At 36.3% G+C, this 15,764-nt stretch overlaps 1 protein-coding gene across 1 annotated transcript in view; it reads right to left on the bottom strand.

Annotated features, from left to right (window-relative positions):
• Nucleotides 1–15,764, bottom strand: part of unc79 (UNC-79 domain-containing protein) — a 1,277,183-nt gene that overhangs the window by 231,755 nt on the left and 1,029,664 nt on the right. The window contains exon 49 of the mRNA XM_090395893.1: nucleotides 9,820–9,995. Within this exon, the coding sequence (XP_090252019.1) occupies nucleotides 9,820–9,995 (176 nt within the window). The remainder of the gene's footprint in view (nucleotides 1–9,819; nucleotides 9,996–15,764) is intronic.

Here is a 15,764-nt window from a genome sequence, read left to right as displayed (position 1 = left end):
ATCCTATGTGCAATCTTGGACACCTTAGCAATGTGTCCTCTGAACTTCATCTCCCTATCTACCAATACCCCTAAGTCCCTAGCCTCATCAATCTCTTGGAGTACCTTTCCATCGATGTAGTACACAGCTGGTAATCTTTTAATCCCAAAATGCATGACTTTACACTTTTCCACATTGAACTGACATCCATTTTCTTTTGCCCATTTTACCAGCTTATTTAAATCCTCCTGCAAACTTTCAACATCAGCTTGATTTTTTATTGCACTACACAACTTTGCATCATCAGCAAACAACTGAATATCTCCCTTTAAGCCGTTACCTATATCATTTATATACAAATTAAACAACATTGGCCCAAGCACAGAGCCCTGAAGAATTGAAGTTAATGAATCAGAGGTACTTAGTATATGCAGAATTTAAATGCAAAAACTGCAGTAGGTTTAGCTGGAATATCAGCTCGAGTGTTACATGAATGTGCAAAAGAATTGTCAACACCTCTTACTTTATTATTTAACTTAAGTTTGAACTCTGGTATGGTCCCTAGGGAGTGAAGGAAGGCAAAATAGTTCCTTTGCATAAAGGTGGCTCTAAGACTGCAGTAGTAAATTACAGACCAATCACCATCTCGGGAGTGGTGGTAAAAGTATTGGAAAAGTTGGTTAAGGACAGAATTCAAGAATGGGTGGATCAGAATATGATATTCTATAGGGACCAACATGCTTTTGTTAAAGGTCGGTTCTGCCTTAGCAATTTATTAACTTTTTATAATAGAATGATATCTGAGTTGGACAAGGGGAATGGACTACACAGTAATACTTCTGGATTTTGATAAGGCTTTTGACAGGATATCCCATGGAATACTGTTGCACAAATTAGAACAGATGGAGATGGATACTAAACTGGTGATATGGATAAGAGAATGGCTCAAGGAGAGATACCAGAAAGTAGTGTATGGAGGAGCACAGTCCAGGATGAAGCAGGTGGTGTGCCTCAGGGCTCTGTGCTCTGGCCATTATTGTTTAATTTGTACATAAATGATATAGAAAATGACCTGAAGGGAGCTATTCAGTTGTTTGCTGCTGATGCAAAGTTGGGTAGTGTAATAAAAAATCAAACTGATGTTGAGAGTTTGCAGGAGGATTTAAATAAGATGACAATATGGGCAAAAGATAATGGATGTCAGTTCAATGTGGAAAAGTGGAAAGTCATGCATTTTGGGATTAAGATTACCAGCTGTGTAACACATTGATGGAACAGTACTCCAGGAGATTGATAAGGCTAGGAACTTGGGTGTGTTGGTGGATAGGGAGTTAAAATTCAGAGGGCACATTGCTAAGGTGTCCAAGATAGCACATAGGATTACTTGGTTATTGAAGAGCACTAACACCCAGAGATAAAGAGGTTATTATTCCTCTTTATAAGACTTTTCATACTTCCACATCTGGATTATTGTGCTCAAGTCTGGTCGCCTGGATTCCTTGGAGATGAGGAAGTGGTGGAGCGGGTTCAGAGGAGAGTGACTAAGCTGGTGAGTGTGATAAAAAATGCTCTCTACACTAATAGATTGAGAATTTGTGGATTACAGAGGTTGGCTGATAGGAGGAGAAGAGGGGGGATATGATAGAAACATTTAAATTACTAAAAGATTTTTATATTCAGGGGAAATATTTCAGCTGTGTGATAGTGATGGAAGAACAAGAGGTCATCCCTGGAAATTAAGGAAGAGTGTGGTTAACAAAGGTGTGAGAACTAGATTTTTTGCTTGGAGGGTGGTGAATGAGTGAAAAGTATTGCATGACTCAGTTGTGAGTGCTTCGTCTGTTAATGAATTCAAGAAGAGATATGATAGATACTGTTTTGATAGTTTGGGTTTCCTATGATAATTCTTCTGACTCCATGGAGATACCTGTATAATAATAATAAGATTTGATCATAATTGGGACAAAGATTAATGCAGAAGAACAGTAAAGAAGTCAAGATTTTAGATTTTGTTATCCAAGTGAAATACATTCAGAATAACCACAATACATACATTAAAAAAAAAAAAAAAATATATATATATATTCTATTAATTTCTTTTATTGTGCTGTGCTTCATAAAATATAAACTAACATTAATGGAATCATTGTTGAATGATAATTCATGTTGTGTTAAGGAGTCACATACACTGCTTATTTGTGATGCATAATGACCATTATAAACAAGTTCGATGAATTTTGAGGTTTTTTTTTTATGTAGGCTGACTAAAGATAATTTACAAGGGTGGTCTGAAAAGTTAGTTCTTGGCCTCGACCATAGATGGCAAAACTATCAGTAAGATTTTTTTTTTCTAAGCTGGTACATCTGTCAACTTGAAATAGATAAAATTGAGTAACATGCAGTTATAAAATTCTTTGTAAAAGAAAGTTTAATGGCAAAAGAAATTCATTCGAAGTTCATAAAAGTTTATGGATGCTCTTCTCCTTGGTTTTTGACAATTAAGAAATGGGCTGCTGAGTTTAAACATGGCCATACCAGCCTTGAAGATGATCCATGTGAAAGACATCCAAAAAGTGTAACAACACCAGAAATCATTGATCAAGTGCACAATATGGCATTGGATGACTAGCAAATCAAAGTGAGTGAAACTGCTGAGAATATAGGCATTTCAGAACATGTAGGATATATTTTGCATGAAGAATTGCAAATGAAAAAGCTTTGTGCAAGATGGGTGCCACGCTTGATCACAGCAGATCAAAAGCGCACTCACATGAAAATCTCTGAACAGTGCTTGGAGCATTTTAACAAGAATAAAACTGATTTTGTGCATTGATCTACTACTATCAATGAGACTTGGATTCACCATTACACTCCAGAATCAAAACTGCAGTCAAAACAGTGGACAGAAGCCGGCTGTTCAGCGCCAAAGAAGACAAAGTCAGTTCCATCAGCAGAAAAGGTCATCATGGCATCAGTGTTTTGGGATGCTAAAGGCATTTTGTTTATTAATTATCTTGAAAAGGGTAAAACAATAACCGGGGAATATTATTCTGATCTTTTAACCAGACTAGACGAAAAAATTCGTGAGAAACGACCCGGTTTGCAGAAGAAAAATATCATCTTTCATCAGGACAATGTTGGAACATCCACCCTATTCCCCAGATTTGGCTCCCTATGACTTCTATCTCTTTTCAAAACTAAAACTCTTCCTTGTTGGTTAGCATTTTTCTTCAAATCAAGAGATGATTGCAGCTGTAGAGGGGTATCTTGCAGATCTTACTGAGAACCACTATAGGGATGGAATAATGGTGCTGGAGCACTGCTGGAATAAATGTATTAGTCTTAAGGGAGATTATGTTGAAAAATAAAAATAATTTTGAAATTATAAATTCATTTTCTCAAAACTTTTTAACACTTTCACCATTATTCTAATATACAAATCAGTCAATAGTTTCTACACTTTTCAGACTGTGCATCTTGTAGAACAAAAGTCAAGGGCACTTTCACATCTCTGAATATTCTATTAATATACATGGTGATATCCCATCTAGTCTGGGAGCCTTATAAACATCAATAACAAAATACCTTGAGTTGGCATAATGAAAAGAAACATAAAAACAGAGGAAAACTCATCTCATGCAAAAAAACTTCTATTAATGTAGAATTTTCAACTGCTATTATTATTACTAATCTACAGGCACCTCTATGTAGTCTGAAGATTGATCATATCATGGGAGATCCAAACTATCCACACAATCTACTGTACTTCTCCTTGACCCTATTAACACACAAAGCACTCACAGTTGACTCTGGCAGTCCATTACACTCATTCACAACTCTCCAAGCAAAAAATCTAGTCCTCACACCCCTTCTAACCACACCTTTATTCAACTTTTAGGGATGACCCCTTGTTCTGACCAATCTAGCCAAATGCTGAAACACTTCCCTTACATCAATCCTATAAACCCTTTAAGTAACTTGAGTGTTTCTATCATATCCCATCTTTTTCTCGTATCAATTAACTTCTGCAATCCACATACCCTCAATCTTTCCTCATAGGAAACATTCCATACACTACTTAACATCTCGGTTGTGCACCTCTGAATCTTCTCCATTGCATTCTCATCCTGAAGGTGCAAGAAGTATTCTATGAGGGAGGATGTAAAGGAATTGTTAGAAGAAGTAAAATTGAAGAATGAGAAGATGAAGATTGTAACTCTCCTGCCATGTTATGATAGCGGTGAGCTGAGGAAGAGAGCATTGGTAGCAAATGAAAATCATTTGCTACCAACAATCAATTGATGATTTATTTGCTACAAACAAATAAATCATCAATAAGTAGGTTATGGAAGGAGTGATGTAGGATTTGTGGATCTGTGTTTGATGGAAAGAAGAATTTGTATAATTCTGGACTGCATCTTAAGTATCTAGATTAATTATTACTAAGGCCAACAAGTGAAAGACTGTTGTTGTTCAAGATAGAAGAGAATATGAGAGAAAAATGTATTAAGTCCATTATAGATTGAATTCAGTTATTTGTGCAAATGAGATGCTTGCTGCCATCATTCAGCAAATATAATCCAAAAGGAAGAGCAGTACATTTATTTTATGCATGAAGTATTTTTTATGGTAATCTCAAAACTAGTCCCTTAAGTATAAATCAATGCATTGCTCCTGATAATCTTCCACTCTTCCCTTAAGAAAAGCACATAACTTTCAGCACATCAAAATAATGAAGGTGCATTATTATTAGGATTTTGGTAAATTTCTGTACTGTCTTACAGAATTTATGTTTCTTAATTAATAGCATACTAGCAGATAATAATACAAAGAAATAATGTTTTATAAAAGTTAGACCTTCTCTATCCACTTCAAAAAACTTATGCATTTGTTATGATCAGCCTTTAGCAATGAAGACAGATTAAGAGATCTCATAGAAAGAGTCACATATTAACATTAACAGATGTCTCCTATGGAAAAATGATGGGACATGTGCACCTTGACTGGAAAAGCCATAAGTTTAATTTTCTTTTTAATTAGAGGATTATATATGGGGTTTTCAAACTGGAGGTTGGAGTTAGTTAGCATGTCTCATATAGAAGTAGCTGGGTTTTCTTTCTTAAGAGCAGAGGCCAGAGAACACACAGTTAACAGACACAGTCTTGCCATAAATACTGTTACAACTTCCATACAGTCCCATGTTGCCCACAGAACTGCACAAGCTTGGGTCAATTAGTGGTGTTGTGCACAGTCAACTGTGTTTAACAGTACAGAGAGTTATTTAGCTGTATGGGTTAACATGCAGTGGGGAGATTACGAGAACTGTGTAGCTGTAATAGCACCTCACAAGGTTGGAATGCAGCCACCTGTTATTTTCAACATGCTAAAAACACTTCAGATCAGTAAGATGCTTGTGTATTGGACTATTAATCATTATAATGATACAGAAGACATATCTGACCACCAAAGAATAGATCAACCATGCTGTGCTAGGATGCAACAACTTGTTAGGGCTGTGAAGTACACTGCTGTAATCCTGTGAGAATATAGAAAGTGATGTTGCAAGAGATGAATGTTTAACAGAGAAAACTGTCATGTGCACTAACTGATGATCTGGAGATAAGAGCCTATTGTCGTTCTACTGGACGCTTACTAAACCACAACTTATGTGGCACAGGGTAATAATATCAAAGGTACTTCTCTAGAAGCAGGCAAACAGACATAGAGATATTCTCTTTACAGATGAGAAGATTTTACATTGAGAAGTTTAAATGCTAAAACGATCGGATATATGCCACAGATGGTTGCATAGTATGTGCCATAGCACCCAAGATTCAGAGATGTCATCACCCCCACATCAATGGTGTGTTGGTGTGTGTGTGTGGGGGGGGGAATTGACATATCAAGGGGGTATCCAAGTTGTATTCCTGCAAGAAAGGGAACAAAACCTCCACCAAAGTGTATCAGAACACTGTGCTGGAATCAGCAGTGCTGTCCTGAACAACACCTTACTTTATGGTAGGCAGTGGACCTTCCAACAAGACTCAGCCCCCTGCACACAAGAGAAGGATTACACAACAGTTGTTGGAAGAATGTGCCCAACCATATATCATTATCTGATTGGCTATCTGGAAGTTCCAATATGAATCCACTGGACTTCAAATTATGGTCAAAGCTTGAGAGAGTGGCCTGTAAGATGTGACATCCCAGCATCATCAGCTTGAATGTGGATGTGGAGTGAGCAGTGGCAGCATTTCCATTGGATATTGTGTGTGCCACCAATATGTGGCCTCATAGACTTCAGGTTTGTGTGTGTGTGTGTGTGTGAAGGCAAAAGGGGTACATTTTGAACATTGAATGCTGCTATATGCACATTATACATGTGGTCTGTATGCATTGAAAGCCATAAATGATTTACCAATAGATTCAAACTTTATGTGCTGTTCAACTTGTAACAGTAGTTTATGGCTAGACTAGGTACTATGTAGTATATAACAGATAGTGTAACATAGAGATGGTGGATTGTGTAATGTAGATATACAGTTGACTGAAAAAAAAAAAGGATCATGCATAGGAGGCTGCTGTACAGTAGCCTCTCATGAGGAGTCCTGGGTCTTTATAAAAATGTAATCTTGAACATCCATAAATGCAACATCATGAAAACAACTGAGGTGACACTGGCTGAAAATGATTACAATATGTAATGCATCTGTGGCTGAAAAACTATCAATGACAGTGGCATTTTAGGGATGTAAATCATATGGACTTGGAAATCTACAGTCTAGGACTTGAACGGTATTTAGTTCAGGAGAAAACTCAGGAATATTCCTGCAAATTTAATAAAGTTTTTTTTGTGTGTGTGTGTGAGAGAGAGAGAGAGAGAGAGAGAGAAAACAAGCATTCAGCAAGAGAAATATGAAAGCAATTATGAAAATGAACTATTTAGAAGAATTTTACCAGTTGTTTTGATCTTATCTTTGATTAACCCCCCCCCACCCCACTTATCTGTAACAATTCATATATCTATTTGTTGAATTATCTGCAAACAAATGAAAAGTTATTAGTTCACATTTTCTGCTTAAGAATATACATTTTATTATTATTATTATTATTATTATTATTAAACAAGACCTCATGGAGTCAAAGACTCATCTAGGAGGTCCTTTTATCTTACACACACATCTCATCATACCGTGTCTTAAACACATTCAAACTACTTGCAGACACCACGCTCTCAGGCAAGGCATTCCAATCACTCACAACTCTGCACGAAAAAAACCTGCCTCTCACTCCCTTACTCACACCCTCCTTATACAGTTTCCAGGGATGACCTCTGGTTCTCCCCTGATCTCCCACTATTCTCTGTAGAACTTCTCCACCATTGATCCTATAACAACCCCTTACCAACTTGTAGGTCTCTATCATATCTCCCCTCTTCCTTCTCTCCACGAGACTCTGCAAATTACATCTTTTCAATTTTTCCTCATACTCAACATTCCAGAGGTCAGAAACTACCTTAGTCAGTCGCCTTTGGACCCTTTCCAACATCTCTTCATCCTTCTGAAAACCCGGTGACCAAATCTGGGCACAATAGTCCAAGTGTGGCCTAATCAAAGCCTTATACATTGGAACAAGTATCTCCCTACTTCTACATGTCAGTGTCCTCCGAATCATTCCCAGAAGTCTTTGTGTTGTCTTCACAATTTTGGCGATGTGTCCCCTAAATTTTAGATCCTTATCCACTATCACCCCCAGATCTCTTATTTCCTCTACTTCCAACAATATATTCTCACCAAGCATAAATTCTGCATCCCATCTTTGTTTTCAAAATTTTAAAACTTTACATTTTGCAACATTGAACTCACATCCCCATTTGCTTGCCCAATCACGCAATTTATTCAAGTCTTCTTGCAAGGCCACAACATCTTCACTACTCTTTATGGTTCGTCCCAACTTTGCATCATCTGCAAACAACTGAATATCTCCATCCAAATCTTCACCAATATCATTAATATATAAGTTAAATAGTAATGGCCCTAAAACAGACCCCTGAGGCACTCCACTAGTGACTTTCCTTTTCCTGGATATTGCACCCCCATACACAACTTGTTGATACCTATCAGATAGCCAGTCTCCAATCCAATGCACTAATCTAATATCCAACCCCATCTGCTCTAGTTTGACTGTCAACTTATCATGAGGTACTCTATCAAAAGCCTTTGCGAAATCCAAGTATATTACTGTGTATCCTTCTCCTCTGTCCAAGGAAGCAGTCACTTTATTGTAATAAGTAAGTAGATTACTAAAACATGACCTCCCTTTAGCAAATCCATGCTGTCCATCAAAGATTATACCATTATTGTCAACCCAACTGTGGATCCTAGTTCTCACAAGCTTCTCCAACAACTTAACCACAACACCTGACACACAGATAGGCCTATAGTTTGATGCTTGAGTTCGATCACCTCCTTTATGAAGTGGCACAATCTTGCCCTCCTTCCACTCTTTAGGAACTTGACCAAGTGCAAGACTCGTATTAAAAAAATATGTCAAGGCAGGTGTCAACTCTCTGGCACACTCCTTCAGAATACGTGGTGATATATTATCAAGTCCCACAGCCTTATTTACATCTAGTTTACTCAACTCCCCAAACACCTCTTGCTCACTTACAGTCAGTCTCTCCTCCCCATCATCAACTGCTCTTAATCTCTCCATGAAGTCACATTCACAAGATTGAAAGATCTTTATGAATTGCTCATTAAGTATCTCCACAACACATTCTGCAACAGCTGTCTTTATACCATTTCCTCCAATCAATGTCATCCTTCCATAATCACTCTTTCTTTTGCTGGCTACATATCGAAAGAACTCCCTAGGATTCTTTTTGGCTTCATTAGCTAACTGCTGTTCATACCTCTCTTTAGCTACTCTCACCAAATCACCAAGTCACCCTCCTTGCCTGGTCTTTGTAGACCTCATGAAATTGGTTACTTCCACTTCTCTTATGCTGTCTCCACAATGCCTTTTTTTTCTGTATTGCATGCTTAATCTCTTTATTCATCCATCTCACACCTACCTTATTTAACCTTCTCACCCGTGGTATACATTTAGACATTGCATCTACTAAATAGTTTTTGAAAATCCCCCAAGCTGCATTGATCTCTTTTCCAGCTAACTCCTCATTCCATGCTACATCTGCAAGCTCTCTCCTGAGCTCTTCATAATCACCCCCCTTGTAGTTCCACATATACCCTTTTTTCACAGGGGTCCTTGCACTGCTGGCAACCACCCAGGTAATCACCTCATGGTCACTTTCACCAATTGGTGGATGATTTGACACCTCATTTATAATTACATCCTCCGATGAGATGACCAAATCCAAGACCCTTAATCCTCGTGTGCCCTCTGTTACATACTGTCTGAGGTAGTTATCCCTCAAAAACTCAAGAAACTCATTTTCTTTACTTCCAGTCGCTATCTCTTCAATCCAGTCTATATTGCCATAATTAAAATCACCCATAATGATCACCCTTTTCTTATTTGCTTGGCTTATTTGACTATACATTTCACTATCACCACCATCCACATTACCAGGTCTATAACAACATCCCACCAAGTATTTTATTCTATTCACCTCTATCTCACACCATACTGCCTCAAAACCACTGGCCCTATTTCCCTCTTGCATCTCTACCTTGTATGGACATAACTCTTTCTCTATCATCAATAGCACTATTTTAAATACTATCTAAAACATTTTCAGCTTAGCATATTTTGTTAGGTAAGAAGACAAAACTTTTAGAATAACTTTGGACATCTGACAATATTTAGTTATACTACCCTTGTTGTACTGAAGAGGGAGGATGATATAACCATGGAAGATATCGACCAATAGCTCGATTATCTCGCCCATTTCCTTTGGAGATTTCAATGGCAAGATATTGAGCTATTCCTGCCTTCATGTGTCCCTCTAGAGTTTCTTCATTAAGATGGCTGGAAGCACCATATAAAACATTCTAAGGAAGAAAAAGTTCTAATATTAAAGATGACTTTTTTTAGATATCATTTTTAAATCTTATACCATAACAAATCTTGTGGAACAAAGAAAACAAGAAAGAATAAATTATATAAATTATTAAAATATATTTCATTTTAATAATTTATATTTTATTACATAATTTATCTATTTTATTACACTTATTTTATTTTATTACACAATTTTATTATATAATTTATCTATTTTATTACACCGATTTTCATCTCAGTCCCATAAAAGTTGAAGACCTATAGCAATTTATGTAGAAGATTGCTATCTTGATTTTTATTTTATTTTATTTGTATGAGGTTCTTTCCATTCCTCCACCTTCCCTTAGGACAAGAGCTTTCCTAATGAGGGATTAGGTACGTATTTCATGATTGTAGATCCATGTGTGTGCTCATAGGCTGGTTTGCCTGTTCTAAGGGACAAAAAAAAAAACCTGAGTTTCCAGGTGAAAAAAAAAACCCTCTACCTCTGTATGAGACTGGCTAATTCACCTTAGTTGAAAGAGACCAGATAAAGGTTCCTCACGTCATGGATAGGAATCGAACCCAGGTCTTTCCGACCAAAGGGCTTGGTTTATACCAACTGAGCTATGGAGGCTTTTTTTTTTTTTTTTTAATGAGGGATCTTCAGTTATTTTCTGATGATGCAAAGTTGGGAAGAATTATAAGTAGCAGTGTGCTGATGTTGAATCCCTTCAGGAAGATTTGAATAGTTTTTACTTGGACAAAACACTGGGAGGTTGTAGTTTTAATATCAATAAGTGCAAGGTGTTGCATTTTGGAGTGCAGAAATATAAGGCTGTATACTATATGATGGTGCCGTACTGCAGGAAGTGAATGAGATTAGAGATTTGGGAGTGATGGTTGACAGTAAACTGGTGTCAACCATCACTCCCAAAAAAGCCCTATGATGTGCAACCTTGACAACACTAGCATATTGCTAGTGTTGTCAAGGTTGCACATCATAGTGCTGCTATGATAAGTACTCTAACATGCAAGGATAAGGAAATGGTTGTGCCACTGTATAAGGCACTGGTCAGACCACACTTGGACTATTGTGCTCAGATCTGGTCACCTAGTTTTTAATGTGATGTGGAGACACAGGAGAGGGTCCAGACATGAGTGACTAAGACAATATCAGGACTTTGGAATGCTGGCTGTGGAGAGAGAGAGAGAGAGAGGTTGAAGAAATGTGGAGTGCAGAGTTTTGGTGGATAGGAGGAATAGAGGAAATATGACAAAGACATTTAAGTTAGTGAGAGAATTTTTCAGATTACTCCAGAGGGGATTATAAAAAGAGGCGAAGGTGACAGAGGTCATTCCTGGAAGTTATGTAAAAGTGGTGAAGCAGGATGCGAAGAGTAGATTTTTTATATGGAGAATTGTTAGTGAATGGAACGCATTACCAGAATGTGTTGTTATGCAAGGAGTGTTAAGGATTTTAAGATTCTATATGATAAACATGTTGTCAGTTGAATGAACCTACGACGATGAGTCTGTCAACTTCATGGAGGGTGTAATAATAATATAATGAAGAAATGATGTTAAAATGACAATGCTAAATAAGTAATATCAGTCATCTTAGTACAAGAGTTAAATCTCACTCTCTCTCCCCCTCTCTCACTTGGGGGGGGGGTGAAATGGGAAAGAAAAAAAAAACATGAATTCTTTACTATTATGTCTGCCACTCATACAAAAGAATTCCAAGTGATTCAACAGCAAGATAATAAATTAAAAAACATTATGAAGGGTAAACATAGTTTTAAGCCACTTTAGGCAAAGTAAGGGTGTCATGCTGAGCAAGTAAGCTATGTTATCCATTGGTCATCTGAATCCCATCTTCATCTAGCAAGGTAATCCTTTCCACATTCATTTTTCATCGTATTTGCAACATAATGAAAAAACAGTTTAAGATTCTTTAAGAGGATATTACAACAGATCAATAGCCTTCACCCAAGCATTCAGTTCACCATGGAAAAAGAAAAGGCTGGTAGTTTATCATTCTTGGACATTCCCCTTACACGCACATCCTCTGATACTTTATCAACCAGTGTCTATCGAAAGCCTACCTTTACTGGCAGATACATTCATCAAAAGTCTGCTCATCACACTCAACAAAAATTGGTGTTATTAAGTCCTTAATTAATAGAGCACATATCAAGCTTACAACAAGAACTTTTCACTATAGAAAAGGTAATAGAATTTAATGGTTACAACCCTAATCAAATCCAGCAGATAATTGGCTCCTATATTGTTCCAACACCTCAGGATTCTTCAGCAGACCGCAAGGTTCTAATCCCTTATATTTCACGCATCTCAGAACCTATTGGCAGAATTTTGAAGAAGTATCATCTCATTCCCACATATTTTCTTATCAACAAAATTTCTCATTTCTTGCCATCTACAAAAGACAAACTGACACCTCTGTCATTAGCTAGCGTTTACCAGATACCATGTGAATGTAATTTATCATACTTTGGACAAATAGGACATTTTGTGGAAAAAAGAATGAAGGAACATCAGTATTATATCAAATACATGAAACCTCAAAAGTCTATCTGGCACAACAGAGTACTGACACTAAACACAATATCCAGAGGGATAAAGCTTGTCTTCTCCACAGATGCAAGTTTAAATAAATATGAATGCCCTTTTACATTGACAAAATTTGAATCTAAACGATTGTCTCTCTCTCTCTCTCTCCCAAAAGTTTGGGAGATTAGATTCTTATCTTATTTAACCATCAAAGAAATAGTTTTTAAGAATTATTTAATAATATTTTAATATTAATTTCTAGCACACGGCAACAATTTTAATTGGTAATTCACCGACTGTTCTGTACTTTGTATTCCATTCCTTTTAACTGTTTGTTCTACGTTGTGATGTACTGTTAATTTCAGTATGAAATATTTGTACCTTTATTTCATTAAAGTTAATTACTGTGGCAATCGTGTTAAGTTATTATTATTTATAAACATCTTTTTCACACCATACACTTTCATCAAAGCCATTAGTGTTATTTCCACTATGATTCTCCACCCTGAGATGGCACAATTCATCTCTTATCATGAGTAACACTCCAGCAATATGGTTACCTTCCCTAAGATGCTGAAATATTATTATTATTTATTAAAATCTGACCTCCATGGAGTCAAAGACTCGTCATGGGAGTTATATACTATTGAATACAAAGCTCATCCAACCATGCCTTAAACTCATTCAATGTGTCTACATTCACAACACACTCAGGCAATACATTCCACTCACCAACCACTCTCCATGCAAAGAACCTTCTACTCACTCCTCTGCTCACACACTCCTTACACAGTATCCAGAGATGGCCTCTTTTTCTATCCCTCTCTCCCATTCTATGAAAAATCTCTTCCATGTTAACCTGATAACAACCCCTGACTAGCTTATATGTCTCAATCATATCCCCTCCCTCTTCTCTTCCTCCCATTCATGAAGCTCTGCAATTTACATTCTCTCAATTTGTCCTTGTACTTCACAAATATGCTATACTCTTCGATTTCTATCCCTGTTAGAAAATCCTCCTTAGTTAACCATGTTTCACTGATGCCAGTAATCTTTGGAGAGGCTGAATTCAATGCCACAAACTCATTTCTAATGCTTGTAGCATTTGTAAACAAAAAAAGCTAATGCATTGCTAATATTCTTATAGCCATTATTACTTTCCACATACTTCACCTGGTTCAGTAATATAGTGAACACCCTCTCATTTCTCAAGCCACTATCCACACATGGGGCAACCCCTGCTACATTCCACCTAGTTTCCCTGACCTGACATTCACTTGCCCAGAAAGCAATATCTCTCCATTAAACCTGCATTATTCTGAATTCAAATGTAATCCATTTCTTGCATAAGTTCTCTTCTATCTTCAAATGTACTCCACACATCACATATTTCAGACCTTTCTTCTTCTTCTTACAAATTCTCGCTATCATCTTATTTGTTATCATTACTCTTCTCTTCCACTCTGCATTATTATACCAGGGCAACTCACTATCTTTCCTCAGACACATTTCTGCTGCACCATCTAATTTTAACATTATCTATAACACATGCATTCATATGAATACTGAGACACTCTAATGATTCAACATAAAGTGGCATGGAGAAAAAATATTAAAAAAAAAAATTGTCACTCTTCCATATGATCAGATCACTTTACAGGTAATTACTTGATTTTTGACTTTCAAATATTTCATGTAAATCAGTACATGATGTAAAGCAATGTTACATACACAAACAGTTTTTTTTTTTTAACGCTATTCATCTATCATAGGCTATTAGCATATAACACGTTAGCATTAATTCAAACTAAATTATAATTTATAACTTAATTGCACATTTTGACATTAGTTTCAGTACAGTGGATGAACTAAGGGTTGGATAATCTGGAAATCCTGCTCTAGACCAAACATGGAACTTGTGGATGGACTAAGGGTTGGATAATCTGGAAATCCTGCTCTAGACCAAACATGGAACTTTTCAAATTCAGAAAATTTCAAATTTTCTGAATCATTCCTTTCATTTCTATCTCTGTGTAGAATGGTATAATATGGTATAAAATGTCAGTGCATTTTAAACCACGATGTTGATTTGCTATGAACTAGCTTCTCTCTTAATATAGATTTTTAACTTTTTTTTTTTAAGAAAAGGATGCTCCTTTACAGTGGCGGCAGGTGAAAATTTTAAGTGGGGATGCTGCATATAAAAAAAAAAAACTTTTTTTTTCCTAATCAGTAACGAATTTATTAATAAATAAATTAACACATTAAAAATTGCTTTATTAAAAATATTTCATCCTCACCACGAACAAACACCAATAATAAAAGTTTCGTATCAATAGCAATGACAAGTGCAAACAAGTATTGGCGTTAGGTCGCAGTGCATTTGTTTCGTGTAACGATAATTGAAAAAATATAATTCTTTTCATATTTTCAACAATGACACTTGTCATAATTCAGCCTTGTATCTATTATAAATAAATAATTATATGCTATTTTAACAAAATAAAATAAGATTTACAAAAAAATAGTTCACCACGAACACGTGCCAATAATAAACGTTTCATATCTCACAGAAATAATGAGTACAGGCATAAGATACACTGCCCAAGCGGCAGTGTATCTAATGACGTAACGTGCAACGACAAGCGCAAATGAATATCAGCGGTAGATTGCAGTTTGTTTTGTGTAACGATAATTGAAAAAATATTATTCTTTTCATATTTTCAAGTGACACTTGTCATAATTCAGCCATGTATCTATAATAAATAAATAATTATATGTTATTTTAACAAAATAAAATAAGATTTACAAAAAATAGTTCACCATGCACACGCACCAATAATAAACGTTTCATATCTCACAGAAATAAAGCGCGTAAGCATACTAAAAATACACGGCCGTTTGAGCAGTGTGGGAATGACGTAACGTGCAATGACAAGAAGCGCAAACGAATAGCGGCATTAGATTGCAGTGCATTTGTTTCGTAATCTAAAGTGTAAATCGAACAATTCCAATTATTAACTATTTAATCAATGTCAAAACACAAGCTGTAACCTTTAACATGTTGTACTTCATTTGTATAATGTTGTAAGCATTGTTATTATTTATAAATGCAAACAAAATTTCATTTTTTCCTTGGGGTGCTGCAGTGTCGCAGTGCTTATGTACTGGCCGCCGCTGTTCCTTTCCCCCTCATTCAATCATGT

This window comes from Typopeltis vanoorti, chromosome 1, assembly GCF_054136105.1.
Source record: "Typopeltis vanoorti isolate ZY-2024b chromosome 1, IOZ_Tvanoo_1.0, whole genome shotgun sequence".
NCBI lineage: Eukaryota > Metazoa > Arthropoda > Arachnida > Uropygi > Thelyphonidae > Typopeltis > Typopeltis vanoorti.
This window is presented reverse-complemented; position numbering and strand designations above follow the sequence as displayed.